This window comes from Olea europaea, chromosome 6, assembly GCF_002742605.1.
Source record: "Olea europaea var. sylvestris chromosome 6, O_europaea_v1, whole genome shotgun sequence".
In the NCBI taxonomy this organism is placed as follows: domain Eukaryota; kingdom Viridiplantae; phylum Streptophyta; class Magnoliopsida; order Lamiales; family Oleaceae; genus Olea; species Olea europaea.
This window is the reverse complement of record NC_036242.1, coordinates 2689536-2705002: the sequence shown is the minus strand read 5'-3', so window position 1 is coordinate 2705002 and position 15467 is coordinate 2689536. Positions and strand designations below refer to the sequence as shown.

Sequence of the window (15467 nt, the reverse complement as noted above, 5' to 3'; positions counted from 1 at the left end):
TCTGCGATCAATTTTAGAAGTATAGAATCCAGAGGATTGCTCATCTTGAAGAGCGTGAAAAGCACTGGGAAACCCAAATTTTTTCTTCAGAGTCATTACCTTTAATAAATAATCAAACTAAGATACACTAGGTTCCATCCAGAAGACAAATCAATTAGAAATGCAAGTCATTGAACTATGCTTGGAGATAGATGAGTCTCCATGAGCTTAGTAAAGACACTTACTCCAGTGGGTGGGTCTACTATCCTACAGTCACTAATAAAATCAGCATGCTGAAAAATCAAACGCACCACACATCCAATATCAACTTTTCATTCCTGTTGAAAACAAATAGAGAACTAATATTTCTCCAATCCAATAAGAACACCATTGTTGCAGGACATGGAAAGTCACATGGCAGCCAGAATAGGATGCACCAAACCAGGAACATGGTGAATAAGCAAATCTATAGTCGTAAACCAAAATTTTTTTCATAGATAACAAAATTGAAATAATCAAGACTACATGTATCTTACAAGTTTAAATAAAAGATATATGTAGAATGATGGTATTTAAAATGGGATAATGAGGAAAAGGTAGAAAAGAAAAAGAAAAAGAAAAAGAAAGAGAAAGAGTAGTAGTGAACAGCTTATGGGTTCAAACAGATCACAGTATAGGTGCCTGATAGATTACCCATAAGATTCACTTATGCAAGGAAGAAGAAGGGAGCAGTTATATCCAACGTGAAGGATGCCAACTTAGCTTTAGTTAGTTGATAGGGGTAAAATAGTCATTGTGCTTTGTAAGGGATGAGTAAATTGTGGGTGGGAGAGGATTGTAGGTAGGCTTTTACTGATTCTTCTGTTAGAAAAGGGGGGGAGAGACCAGGCCTCTCTAATAGCCTTGGAATTTGTCTCTTATTTTCCATCAATTGAATTTCATATACTGTTCCATTCTTCCAGGTTCTTAGTTGATTTATTGCAGAATTCCCAGTGAAGGAGCCACACCTGGAGTCAGAGGATCAGGGGACTTACCATTCTGGTATCAGAGCGGGAATGATGCTTACCTATGTAGCACGAACACTCTAACTAGGGTAGCGTGTCCGTGTCGGATACGTGTCGATACCGACACTCTTCGGACACTCTACAATAATCATTTTTCCTTCTTACTATAACTATTATATATTTTTAACTAAAATTTTTTAATAAATAATAAATAAGTACTCATATTTAAAAGATTTCAGCAAAAAAGAATCAATAATAAGTATAAAACTAAATTTAAACTATATAAATGAAGAATTTTAAAAATTTAATGAACGTGTCAACGACGTGTCGTGTCAGTACTTTTTTTGAAAAATTACGAGTCGACGTATCCGATACGTATCGTGTCGGATACACGTGTCCATGTCGGTGCATCACAGATGCTTACAGACCGTGTGGCATTGTTGGAAACAAGGTTCGATGAGTTGCAAAATGGGATGGGTACAATGAAATTTGAGATACAGCGAGACATGGCTGGATTAATGGAGAAGTTTGATATGGTGATGAAGAAATGGGATGTACGGGAGAGGAATAGAAAGGAGAAGGGAGTTTCGTCCAATCCACCGGTGTTCCCGACAAATTCCGATGAGCTGCAACAGGTTAATGAAACGGGGGAGAACACTGGGAACCTCCTGCGCCATGAGGAAATTGGGAAAATGGACAATCGAGGACGCCGTCTGGAATTGCCTATCTTCAATGGCAATGACCCGGTTGGTTAGATTTTTCGTGTGGAGCAGTAATTCAGCATGAATCAGTTTATCGATTGGGAAAAGATTGAGGCCACTGCCGTCTGTTTTGAGGGTGAGGCTCTAGCCTGGTATCAATGGGAGGTCAACCAGTAGCCGTTGAGAAGTTGGGGAGATTTGAAGCTCTTACTACTCAACAGATTCCGGCCATCACAGGAAGGATCAATTCTGGAAAAGCTCCTGGCATTGAAGCAAGAAGGGACGGTGAGAGAATACCGTTAAATGTTTGAGATCCTCGCTGCACCTCTGCTGGAGATTCCAGAAGCTGTGCTGGAAGGAAATTTCATCAGTGGGTTGAAACCAGCCATAAGAGCTGAAGTGAGAATGATCAGGCCGCAAGGACTGGGCCAAATCATGGAAATGGCCCAATGGGTTGAGGATCGTAACGAGTCCTTAAGGTGAGCCCAGTTATGGAGAGGCCCATTTAAAGCTAAAAATTACAGTAGCCCATCACCAATCAGCCCAATTAATTGGAAGTTATCCCCAATTCAATCGACCCAGTCCATAGCACGAGCACAGCAAGCCCTTACGGTGCCTCCCAAGGCGACTGTGCCCATTACGCAGTGCTCGTCAATGGCAGCAAAGGGTGGGTCCCCTTTCAAGCAACTCACTGATGCAGAATTACAGTCGAAGAGAGAAAAGGGCCTGTGTTATCGTTGCGATGAGAGATATAGCCCGGGACCTTGATGTAGAAACAAGGAACTGTAGCTCTTAGTGGTGTAGGAAGAAGAGAGTGAGGAATTGGGGGAGGAGGTTAACGGGATGGAAGAGGAGGAAATTCGGGACAAGGTAGAATCGTCTATTAAATCTGTGGTGGGTCTTACCGCTCCCAAGATGATGAAGCTTATGGGGGTAATTTAGGGCAGCTTCTTGTTGTCATGATTGATTGTGGAGCTACCCATAATTTCATTTTCGAAGAACTTGTTCGGAAGCTTGGGTTGAGAGTGATAGGTTCGGCCAGTTTCGGTATCCAACTGGGGATTGTATTATCTGTTAAAGGCGAGGGAGTTTGTAAAGGGGTGGTGGTTTCTCTACCAGGAATCGAGGTAGTCGAAAAAATTTTACCACTAAAAGTTGGCTGTACAGATGTAATCCTAGGGATGAAATGGTTGGAGACTCTGGGGAAAATGCAAGTGAACTGGGGAGCCCTAACAATGCGTTTTAAGGCTGGAGGGGAAACCATTGTACTGCAGGGGGACCTGACTTTGGATAAAACGCAAGTGTCCTTAAAATCGATAGTGAAAACTTTCAAGGTAGGAGAACAGGGCATCTTGTTGGAATTAGGAAGTCTGAGAGTAGAGGCTGCGGAGAAGACAGCTGAGGTTCCCAGCCCAATTAGGGAACTACTGCGGAAATATAACAGCATGTTTGAATGGCATAATGAACTTCCTCCTCCACGATTGAGGGATCATGTGATCATTCTACAGCCTGGGGCAAGGCAAGTAAATGTCAAGCCATACCGATATCCGTATGTTCAAAAGAATGAGATAGAGAGGCTAGTCAGAGACATGTTGACAGCAAGAATTATTCAGCCCAGTTTCAGTCCCTATTCCAGTCCTGTCCTTTTGGTGAAGAAGAAAAAGGACGGTAGTTGGAGGTTTTGTGTAGACTACTGGGCCCTTAACAAAGTGATTGTACCAGATCGTTTTTCGATCCAAGTTATTGATGAGTTGTTGGACGAATTACATGGAGCTCAGACATTCTCCAAGTTAGATTTGAAATCAGGGTATCACCAAATTCGGGTTTGGCCAGAGGACATACTAAAGACCGCCTTCTGTACTCATGAAGGGCATTATGAATTCTTGGTCATGCCCTTCGAGCTGAAAAACGCACCGGTGACCTTTCAATATTTTTATGAATGAGGTGTTTAAGCCATATCTACAGAAGTTCATACTAGTCTTTTTCGATGACATCTTGGTTTACAGTCAGTCGATGGAAGAGCATCAACGACATTTGGGGACAGTACTAGGGATTTTGCAAGAACATCAGCTGTATGCCAATCAAAAGAAATGCTTGTTCAGTCAACGGGAAATTGAGTACCTGGGCCATGTTATTTCTGAGAACGGTGTTTCTGCAGATTAGACTAAATTGGAGGCAATGTATAATTGGCTGAGTCCACGCAATCTCAAGGAGCTACGAGGATTTTTGGGGCTCACCGGCTATTATAGACGCTTTGTTTCAGGGTATGCCAAGAGTGCATGGCCCCTTACTGAACTACTGAAGAAAGACAAGTTCTTATGGGACGACAAAGCAGAGGAGGCTTTTCGGAATTTAAAATCAGCCATGGTCCGTATTCCTGTTCTGGCACTTCCGAATTTCTCCCAGGAGTTTGTGATTGAGACAGACGCTTCAGGTCATGGGTTAGGGGCAGTGTTGATGCAGAATAGCCACCCCATTGCATATTTCAGCAAGGTACTTCCCCAGAGCGCCAGGCTAAGGTCAGTTTATGAGAGAGAATTGATAGCCGTCGTGTTCGCCATACAAAATGCCGCCATTACTTACTGGGCAGACACTTCGTGGTACGAACAGACCAACGAAGCTTGACGTTCTTGTTGGAATAGCGTTTGGTAAGCGAGGAGCATCAAAAGTGGTTAACTAAAATCATGGGCTACAACTTTAACATAGAATATCGGCTGAGGTTAGAGAATAAAGCTGCAGATTCTCTTTCCAGAATTCAGCCAGCTTTGAATCTGTTGGCTCTGACCATTTTAAAGTGCTACAATTAGAAGACATCAAGAAGGAAGTTGCTGCTGATAGTATCCTAGGAAAACTAGTTTCTGAACTGCAGAATGGGAACATTGTTTAAGATGGTTATGACTTGATCAACAGCATATTATGTTACAAGGGGAGGGTTGTTCTTCCCAGCCATTCCAATTTTGTCACTCTTAAGTTACAAGAATGCCATGACTCTAAGATTGGAGGACACTCCGAATTTCTTAAGACATATAAGAGGATTGCGAGAGAGGTCTATCGGCAAGGGATGAAGAAGAGAGTAAAGGACTATGTGGCAAGTTGTGGGGTATGTCGGCAGAATAAATATATGGCTTTATCTCCTGGGGGGCTATTGCTTCCTCTACCGATTCCCGACTCCATTTGGGAGGATATCTCCATGGATTTCAACGAAGGACTGCCACGATCGAGGGAAGTTGACACCATTCTGGTTGTAGTGGATCGTCTAAGTAAGCATAGTCATTTCATCGGGTTAAAGCACCCTTTCACTGCCCCCTAAGTTGCTAAGGAATTCAGTCGAGAGATAGTTCGTTTGCATGGCTTTCCTCGCTCTATCGTATCGGATAGAGATCGGATCTTTATAAGTACATTCTGGACGGAATTATTTAAAGCACAGGGGACTCCCCTGGCTCACAGCACAGCCTACCATCCACAAACGGATGGGCAAACGGAAGTCTTGAACAGATGCTTGGAGACATACTTGGGGTGTTTTGCTTCAAATAGGCCTCAAGTTTGGAATTAGTTCTTGCATTGGGCGGAGTACTGGTATAGCACTTCCTTCCATACTGCAATGAGACATTCTCCCTTTCAAATAGTATATGGCCGTGATCCTCCCCACCTATTGCCTCTTGAAAGAAGACTGACACCTTGTTCTTCTGTGGAACAACTTTTGTTGGAACGAGGTGAAATGTTGACTGAGTTGAAGGTGCACCTTTTTAAAGCATAGCAGCGCATGAAACAGGAGGCTGACAAGCACCGTCTTGATGTCCAGTTTGAAGTTGGGGAACTAGTTTACCTCAAACTTCGGCCTTATCGTCAGAAATCCTTGGCTAAGCGCCTAAATGAGAAGTTGTCCCCCCGTTACTATGGCCCCTTTGAGATTGAATCGAAAGTGGGAAGGGTAACATACAAGCTTAAACTCCCTACCTCATCAGCTATTCATTCCGTGTTCCATCTATCCCAGTTACATAAGGCCATTGGTAGTGTTAAGCCCATTTCCGCCTTCCCTCCACAACTCTCGGCTACAGGGGAATTCATCTTGGAGCTAGAAATAGTTTTGGGAGTTCGCCCTAATGCTGGCCACACTACTGCAAGTCTGGACATTTGATCAAGTGGAAGAATCTTCCAGGCTACGAGGGTAGATAACAAAATTGAAATAATCAAGACTACATGTATCTTACAAGTTTAAATAAAAGATATATGTAGAATGATGGTATTTAAAACGGGATACTGAGGAAAAGGTAGAAAAGAAAAAGAAAAAGAAAGGGAAAGAGTAGTAGTGAACAGCTTATGGGTTCAAACAGATCACAGTATAGGTGCCTGATAGATCACCCATAAGATTCACTTATGCAAGGAAGAAGAAGGGAGCAGTTATATCCAACGTGAAGGATGCCAACTTAGCTTTAGTTAGTTGATAGGGGTAAAATAGTCATTGTGCTTTGTAAGGGAATGAATAAATTGTGGGTGGGAGAGGATTGTAGGTAGGCTTTTACTGATTCTTCTGTTAGAAAAGGGGGGAGAGACCAGGCCTCTCTAATAGCCTTGGAATTTGTCTCTTATTTTCCATCAATTGAATTTCATATACTGTTCTATTCTTCCAGGTTCTTAGTTGATTTATTGCAGAATTCCCAGTGAAGGAGCCACACCTGGAGTCAGAGGATCAGGGGACTTACCATTCTGGTATCAGAGCGGGAATGATGCTTACAGACCGTGTGGCATTGTTGGAAACAAGGTTCGATGAGTTGCAAGATGGGATGGGTACAATGAAATTTGAGATACAGCGAGACATGGCTGGATTAATGGAGAAGTTTGATATGGTGATGAAGAAATGGGATGTACAGGAGAGGGATAGAAAGGAGAAGGGAGTTTCGTCCAATCCACCGGTGTTCCCGACAAATTCCGATGAGCTGCAACAGGTTAATGAAATGGGGGAGAACACTGGGAACCTCCTGCGCCATGAGGAAATTGGGAAAATGGACAATCGAGGACGCCGTCTGGAATTGCCTATCATCAACGGCAATGACCCGGATGGTTAGATTTTTCGTGCGGAGCGATAATTCAGCATGAATCAGTTTATCGATTGGGAGAAGATTGAGGCCACTGCCGTCTGTTTTGAAGGTGAGGCTCTAGCCTGGTATCAATGGGAGGTCAGCCAGTAGCCGTTGAGAAGTTGGGGAGATTTGAAGCTCTTACTACTCAACAGATTCCGGCCATCACAGGAAGGATCAATTCTGGAAAAGCTCCTGGCGTTGAAGCAAGAAGGGACGGTGAGAGAATACCGTTAAATGTTTGAGATCCTCGCTGCACCTCTGCTGGAGATTCCAGAAGCTGTGCTGGAAGGAAATTTCATCAGTGGGTTGAAACCGGCCATAAGAGCTGAAGTGAGAATGATCAGGCCGAAAGGACTGGGCCAAATCACGGAAATGGCCCAACGGGTTGAGGATCATAACGAGTCCTTAAGGTGAGCCCAGTTATGGAGAGGCCCGTTTAAAGCTAAAAATTATAGTAGCCCATCACCAATCAGCCCAATTAACCGGAATTTATCCCCAATTCAATCGACCCAGTCCATAGCACGAGCACAGCAAGCCCTTACGGTACCTCCCAAGGCGACTGTGCCCATTACGCAGCGCTCGTCAATGGCAGCAAAGGGTGGGTCCCCTTTCAAGCAACTCAGTGATGCGGAATTACGGTCGAAGAGAGAAAAGGGGCTGTGTTATCGTTGCGATGAGAGGTATAGCCCGAGACCTTGATGTAGAAACATGGAACTGTAGATCTTAGTGGTGCAGGAAGAAGACAGTGAGGAATTGGGGGAGGAGGTTAACGGGATGGAAGAGGAGGAAATTCGGGACAAGGTAGAATCGTCTATTAAATCTGTGGTGGGTCTTACCGCTCCCAAGACGATGAAGCTTATGGGGGTAATTTAGGGCAGCTTCTTGTTGTCGTGATTGACTGTGGAGCTACACATAATTTCATTTCCGAAGAACTTGTTCGGAAGCTTGGGTTGAGAATGATAGGTTCGGCCAGTTTCGGTATCCAACTGGGGATTGTATTATTTGTTAAAGGCGAGGGAGTTTGTAAAGGGGTGGTGGTTTCTCTGCTAGGAATCGAGGTAGTCGAAAAAATTTTACCACTAAAACTTGGCTCTACAGATGTAATCCTAGGGATGAAATGGTTGGAGACTCTGGGGAAAATGCAAGTGAACTGGGGAGCCCTAACAATGCGTTTTAAGGCTGGAGGGGAAACTATTGTACTGCAGGGGGACCCGACTTTAGATAAAACGCAAGTGTCCTTAAAATCGATGGTGAAAACTTTCAAGGTAGGAGAACAGGGCATCTTGCTGGAATTAGGAAGTCTGAGAGTAGAGACTGCGGAGAAGACAGCTGAGGTTCCCAGCCCAATTAGGGAACTACTGCGGAAATATAAGAGCGTGTTTGAATGGCATAATGAACTTCCTCCTCCACGATTGAGGGATCAAGTGATCATTCTACAGCCTGGGGCAAGGCAAGTAAATGTCAGGCCATACCGATATCCGTATGTTCAAAAGAATGAGATAGAGAGGCTAGTCAGAGACATGTTGACAGCAAGAATTATTCAGCCCAGTTTCAGTCCCTATTCTAGTCCTGTCCTTTTGGTGAAGAAAAAGGACGGTAGTTGGAGGTTTTGTGTAGACTACTGGGCTCTTAACAAAGTGATTGTACCCGATCGTTTTTCGATCCAAGTTATTGATGAGTTGTTGGACGAATTACATGGAGCTCAGGCATTCTCCAAGTTAGATTTGAAATTAGGGTATCACCAAATTCGGGTTTGGCCAGAGGACATACCAAAGACCGCCTTCCGTACTCATGAAGGGCATTATGAATTCTTGGTCATGCCCTTCGAGCTGAAAAACGCACCGATGACCTTTCAGTATTTGATGAATGAGGTGTTTAAACCATATCTACGGAAGTTCGTACTAGTCTTTTTCAATGACATCTTGGTTTACAGTCAGTCGATGGAAGAGCATCAACGACATTTGGGGACAGTACTGGGGATTTTGCAAGAACATCAGCTGTATGCCAATGAGAAGAAATGCTTGTTCAGTCAACGGGAAATTGAGTACCCGGGCCATGTTATTTCTGAGAACGGTGTTTCTGCAGATTAGACTAAATTGGAGGCAATGTATAATTGGCCGAGTCCACGCAATCTCAAGGAGCTTCGAGGATTTTTGGGGCTCACCGGCTATTATAGATGCTTTGTTTCAGGGTATGCCAAGAGTGCATGGCCCCTTACTGAACTACTGAAGAAAGACAAGTTCTTATGGGATGACAAAGCGGAGGAGGCTTTTCAGAATTTAAAATCAGCCATGGTCTGTATTCCTGTTCTGGCACTTTCGGATTTCTCCCAGGAGTTTGTGATTGAGACAAACACTTCAGGTCATGGGTTAGGGGCAGTGTTGATGCAGAATAGCCACCCCATTGCATATTTCAGCAAGGTACTTCCCTAGAGCACCAGGCTAAGGTTAGTTTATGAGAGAGAATTGATGGCCGTCGTGTTCGCCATACAAAATGCCGCCATTACTTACTGGGCAGACACTTCGTGGTACGAACAGACCAACAAAGCTTGACGTTCTTGTTGGAATAGCGTTTGGTAAGCGAGGAGCATCAAAAGTGGTTAACTAAAATCATGGGCTACAACTTTAACATAGAATATCGGCTGGGGTTAGAGAATAAAGCTGCAGATTCTCTTTCCAGAATTCAGCCAGCTTTGAATCTGTTGGCTCTGACCATTTTAAAGTGCTACAATTAGAAGACATCAAGAAGGAAGTTGCTGCTGATAGTATCCTAGGGAAACTAGTTTCTGAACTGCAGAATGGGAACATTGTTTAAGATGGTTATGACTTGATCAACAGCATATTATGTTACAAGGGGAGGGTTGTTCTTCCCAGCCATTCCAATTTTGTCACCCTTAAGTTACAAGAATGCCATGAATCTAAGATTGGAGGACACTCCGAATTTCTTAAGACATATAAGAGGATTGCGAGAGAGGTCTATCGGCAAGGGATGAAGAAGAGAGTAAAGGACTATGTGGCAGGTTGTGGGGTATGTCGGCAGAATAAATATATGGCTTTATCTCCTGGGGGGCTATTGCTTCCTCTACCGATTCCCGACTCCATTTGGGAGGATATCTCCATGGATTTCAACGAAGGACAGCCACGATCGAGGGAAGTTGACATCATTCTGGTTGTAGTGGATCGTCTAAGTAAGCAGAGCCATTTCATCGGGTTAAAGCACCCTTTCACTGCCCCCTAAGTTGCTGAGGAATTCAGTCAAGAGATAGTTCGTTTGCATGGCTTTCCTCGCTCTATCGTATCGGATAGAGATCGGATCTTTATAAGTACATTCTGGACGGAATTATTTAAAGCTCAGGGGACTCCCCTGGCTCACAGCACAGCCTACCATCCACAAACGGATGGGCAAACGGAAGTCTTGAACAGATGCTTGGAGACATACTTGGGGTGTTTTGCTTCAAATAGGCCTCAAGTTTGGAATTAGCTCTTGCATTAGGCGGAGTACTGGTATAACACTTAACTTTTGTTGGAACGAGATGAAATGTTGACTGAGTTGAAGGTGCACCTTTTTAAAGCACAGCAGCGCATGAAACAGGAGGCTGACAAGCACCGTCGTGATGTCCAGTTTGAAGTTTGGGAACTAGTTTACCTCAAACTTCGGCCTTATCGTCAGAAATCCTTGGCTAAGCGCCTAAATGAGAAGTTGTCCCCCCGTTACTATGGCCCCTTTAAGATTGAATCGAAAGTGGGAAGGGTAACATACAAGCTTAAACTCCCTGCCTCATCAGCTATTCATTCCGTGTTCCATCTATCCCAGTTACGTAAGGCCATTAGTAGTGTTAAGCCCATTTCTGCCTTTCCTCCACAACTCTCGGCTACAGGGGAATTCATCTTGGAGCCAGAAATAATTTTGGGAGTTCGCCCTAATGCTGGCCACACTGCTGCAAGTCTGGACATTTGATCAAGTGGAAGAATCTTCCAGGCTACGAGGCTCATACCCTGGGAAGGAATGTAGGATTCACAGGAAGAATGGCAGTTTTTGAAGGCAAGACTTTAACAGGAGAGAAACCCAACAGTGTCCCACAAAGGCTAAGAGCTGCTCTAGCAGAATCTGTAAATGTTAAATCCACATGGAGAAAGTTAGAAAAGTTGGCAATGCTAGAAGAAAAAAAGGAAAAAACCTGACTTACACTCATCAGCAAATTCTACAAAAGCAAAGCGATGACGGGAGTGTGGATCGCCACAAACTCGACAATCAACAACCTGCAAAGCAGAGACAGAAAGAGAAAATTAGTCAGAGATATCATTTTGATATGCCATAACAAATTTGTAATCCCAACCAGTAACACAAAATTTTGGTCAAGAAGAGATTGAGAAGGTTGGTGCATCATCAGGTGGGAGAAAAATGTCAACCTATGGAATAGAATACAAAATCAATGCCTATACCTCACGAAATAAAGCACGTGAATATTCTGTACAAAACTCTTTAAAGAATTTTCTTCTCTGGTTCTAAAACAAAAAAGGTTCTGATCATGGATTAAAACATTTAGCATATGATTTTTTTTTCTGCGATCAATTTTAGAAGTATAGAATCCAGAGGATTGCTCATCTTGAAGAGCGTGAAAAGCACTGGGAAACCCAAATTTTTTCTTCAGAGTCATTACCTTTAATAAATAATCAAACTAAGATACACTAGGTTCCATCCAGAAGACAAATCAATTAGAAATGCAAGTCATTGAACTATGCTTGGAGATAGATGAGTCTCCATGAGCTTAGTAAAGACACTTACTCCAGTGGGTGGGTCTACTATCCTACAGTCACTAATAAAATCAGCATGCTGAAAAATCAAACGCACCACACATCCAATATCAACTTTTCATTCCTGTTGAAAACAAATAGAGAACTAATATTTCTCCAATCCAATAAGAACACCATTGTTGCAGGACATGGAAAGTCACATGGCAGCCAGAATAGGATGCACCAAACCAGGAACATGGTGAATAAGCAAATCTATAGTCGTAAACCAAAATTTTTTCTACCCATAATTTCATTTTCGAAGAACTTGTTCGGAAGCTTGGGTTGAGAATGATAGGTTCGGCCAGTTTCGGTATCCAACTGGGGATTGTATTATTTGTTAAAGGCGAGGGAGTTTGTAAAGGGGTGGTGGTTTCTCTGCTAGGAATCGAGGTAGTCGAAAAAATTTTACCACTAAAACTTGGCTCTACAGATGTAATCCTAGGGATGAAATGGTTGGAGACTCTGGGGAAAATGCAAGTGAACTGGGGAGCCCTAACAATGCGTTTTAAGGCTGGAGGGGAAACTATTGTACTGCAGGGGGACCCGACTTTAGATAAAACGCAAGTGTCCTTAAAATCGATGGTGAAAACTTTCAAGGTAGGAGAACAGGGCATCTTGTTGGAATTAGGAAGTCTGAGAGTAGAGGCTGCGGAGAAGACAGCTGAGGTTCCCAGCCCAATTAGGGAACTACTGCGGAAATATAAGAGCGTGTTTGAATGGCATAATGAACTTCCTCCTCCACGATTGAGGGATCATGTGATCATTCTACAGCCTGGGGCAAGGCAAGTAAATGTCAGGCCATACCGATATCCGTATGTTCAAAAGAATGAGATAGAGAGGCTAGTCAGAGACATGTTGACAGCAAGAATTATTCAGCCCAGTTTCAGTCCCTATTCTAGTCCTGTCCTTTTGGTGAAGAAAAAGGACGGTAGTTGGAGGTTTTGTGTAGACTACTGGGCTCTTAACAAAGTGATTGTACCCGATCGTTTTTCGATCCAAGTTATTGATGAGTTGTTGGACGAATTACATGGAGCTCAGACATTCTCCAAGTTAGATTTGAAATCAGGGTATCACCAAATTCGGGTTCGGCTGGAGGACATACCAAATACCGCCTTCCGTACTCATGAAGGACATTATGAATTCTTGGTAATGCCCTTCGGGCTGACAAACGCACTAACAACCTTTCAGTATTTGATGAATGAGGTGTTTAAACCATATCTACGGAAGTTCGTACTAGTCTTTTTCAATGACATCTTGGTTTACAGTCAGTCGATGGAAGAGCATCAACGACATTTGGGGACAGTACTGGGGATTTTGCAAGAACATCAGCTGTATGCCAATGAGAAGAAATGCTTGTTCAGTCAACGGGAAATTGAGTACCCGGGCCATGTTATTTCTGAGAACGGTGTTTCTGCAGATTAGACTAAATTGGAGGCAATGTATAATTGGCCGAGTCCACGCAATCTCAAGGAGCTTCGAGGATTTTTGGGGCTCACCGGCTATTATAGATGCTTTGTTTCAGGGTATGCCAAGAGTGCATGGCCCCTTACTGAACTACTGAAGAAAGACAAGTTCTTATGGGATGACAAAGCGGAGGAGGCTTTTCAGAATTTAAAATCAGCCATGGTCTGTATTCCTGTTCTGGCACTTTCGGATTTCTCCCAGGAGTTTGTGATTGAGACAAACACTTCAGGTCATGGGTTAGGGGCAGTGTTGATGCAGAATAGCCACCCCATTGCATATTTCAGCAAGGTACTTCCCTAGAGCACCAGGCTAAGGTTAGTTTATGAGAGAGAATTGATGGCCGTCGTGTTCGCCATACAAAATGCCGCCATTACTTACTGGGCAGACACTTCGTGGTACGAACAGACCAACAAAGCTTGACGTTCTTGTTGGAATAGCGTTTGGTAAGCGAGGAGCATCAAAAGTGGTTAACTAAAATCATGGGCTACAACTTTAACATAGAATATCGGCTGGGGTTAGAGAATAAAGCTGCAGATTCTCTTTCCAGAATTCAGCCAGCTTTGAATCTGTTGGCTCTGACCATTTTAAAGTGCTACAATTAGAAGACATCAAGAAGGAAGTTGCTGCTGATAGTATCCTAGGGAAACTAGTTTCTGAACTGCAGAATGGGAACATTGTTTAAGATGGTTATGACTTGATCAACAGCATATTATGTTACAAGGGGAGGGTTGTTCTTCCCAGCCATTCCAATTTTGTCACTCTTAAGTTACAAGAATGCCATGACTCTAAGATTGGAGGACACTCCGAATTTCTTAAGACATATAAGAGGATTGCGAGAGAGGTCTATCGGCAAGGGATGAAGAAGAGAGTAAAGGACTATGTGGCAAGTTGTGGGGTATGTCGGCAGAATAAATATATGGCTTTATCTCCTGGGGGGCTATTGCTTCCTCTACCGATTCCCGACTCCATTTGGGAGGATATCTCCATGGATTTCAACGAAGGACTGCCACGATCGAGGGAAGTTGACACCATTCTGGTTGTAGTGGATCGTCTAAGTAAGCATAGTCATTTCATCGGGTTAAAGCACCCTTTCACTGCCCCCTAAGTTGCTGAGGAATTCAGTCAAGAGATAGTTCGTTTGCATGGCTTTCCTCGCTCTATCGTATCGGATAGAGATCGGATCTTTATAAGTACATTCTGGACGGAATTATTTAAAGCACAGGGGACTCCCCTGGCTCACAGCACAGCCTACCATCCACAAACGGATGGGCAAACGGAAGTCTTGAACAGATGCTTGGAGACATACTTGGGGTGTTTTGCTTCAAATAGGCCTCAAGTTTGGAATTAGTTCTTGCATTGGGCGGAGTACTGGTATAGCACTTCCTTCCATACTGCAATGAGACATTCTCCCTTTCAAATAGTATATGGCCGTGATCCTCCCCACCTATTGCCTCTTGAAAGAAGACTGACACCTTGTTCTTCTGTGGAACAACTTTTGTTGGAACGAGGTGAAATGTTGACTGAGTTGAAGGTGCACCTTTTTAAAGCACAGCAGCGCATGAAACAGGAGGCTGACAAGCACCGTCGTGATGTCCAGTTTGAAGTTTGGGAACTAGTTTACCTCAAACTTCGGCCTTATCGTCAGAAATCCTTGGCTAAGCGCCTAAATGAGAAGTTGTCCCCCCGTTACTATGGCCCCTTTGAGATTGAATCGAAAGTGGGAAGGGTAACATACAAGCTTAAACTCCCTACCTCATCAGCTATTCATTCCGTGTTCCATCTATCCCAGTTACATAAGGCCATTGGTAGTGTTAAGCCCATTTCCGCCTTCCCTCCACAACTCTCGGCTACAGGGGAATTCATCTTGGAGCTAGAAATAGTTTTGGGAGTTCGCCCTAATGCTGGCCACACTACTGCAAGTCTGGACATTTGATCAAGTGGAAGAATCTTCCAGGCTACGAGGGTACTTGGGAACCTTTTGAGACAATTCGGGTGTAGTTCCTTACCTTCCACCTTGAGGACAAGGTGGATTTTGGGGCAGCGGGTACTGATAGATCAACCATAAGATTCACTTATGCAAGGAAGAAGAAGGGAACAGTTATATCCAACGGGAAGGATGCCAACTCAGCTTTAGTTAGTTGATAGGGGTAAAATAGGTACTTGGGAACCTTTTGAGACAATTCGGGTGTAGTTCCTTACCTTCCACCTTGAGGACAAGGTGGATTTTGGGGCAGCGGGTACTGATAGATCAACCATAAGATTCACTTATGCAAGGAAGAAGAAGGGAACAGTTATATCCAACGGGAAGGATGCCAACTCAGCTTCAGTTAGTTGATAGGGGTAAAATAGTCATTGTACTTTGTAAGGGAATGAATAAATTGTGGGCGGGAGAGGATTGCTGGTAGGCTTTTACCGATTCTTCTGTTAGAAAAGGGGGGGGGGGGG

The 15467-nt window shown here is 43.6% G+C and overlaps 2 protein-coding genes across 2 annotated transcripts in view; one reads left to right on the top strand and one right to left on the bottom strand.

Annotated features, from left to right (window-relative positions):
* The first annotated feature begins 5010 nt into the window (after positions 1-5010).
* On the top strand, positions 5011-10748 carry LOC111395500. Its single transcript, XM_023021518.1, has 2 exons — positions 5011-5249; positions 10258-10748. Exon 2 carries the CDS (start codon positions 10303-10305, stop codon positions 10720-10722), a length of 420 nt encoding a protein of 139 aa, XP_022877286.1. The 5' UTR covers positions 5011-5249; positions 10258-10302; the 3' UTR covers positions 10723-10748.
* A 5-nt stretch (positions 10749-10753) lies between these two features.
* The window catches only part of LOC111395000 (polyadenylate-binding protein-interacting protein 8-like), an 8114-nt gene continuing 3400 nt past the window's right edge, over positions 10754-15467 (bottom strand). The window contains exons 4-5 of the mRNA XM_023021027.1: positions 10952-11024; positions 10754-10872 (exon numbers count right to left, since the gene is read on the bottom strand). Coding sequence (XP_022876795.1) covers positions 10754-10872; positions 10952-11024 — 192 coding nt within the window. The remainder of the gene's footprint in view (positions 10873-10951; positions 11025-15467) is intronic.

Excerpts from the sequence above, each read along its gene's own strand:
- LOC111395500 (XM_023021518.1), top strand. The coding sequence starts at position 10,303 with ATGTTGACTGAGTTGAAGGTGCACCTTTTTAAAGCACAGCAGCGCATG.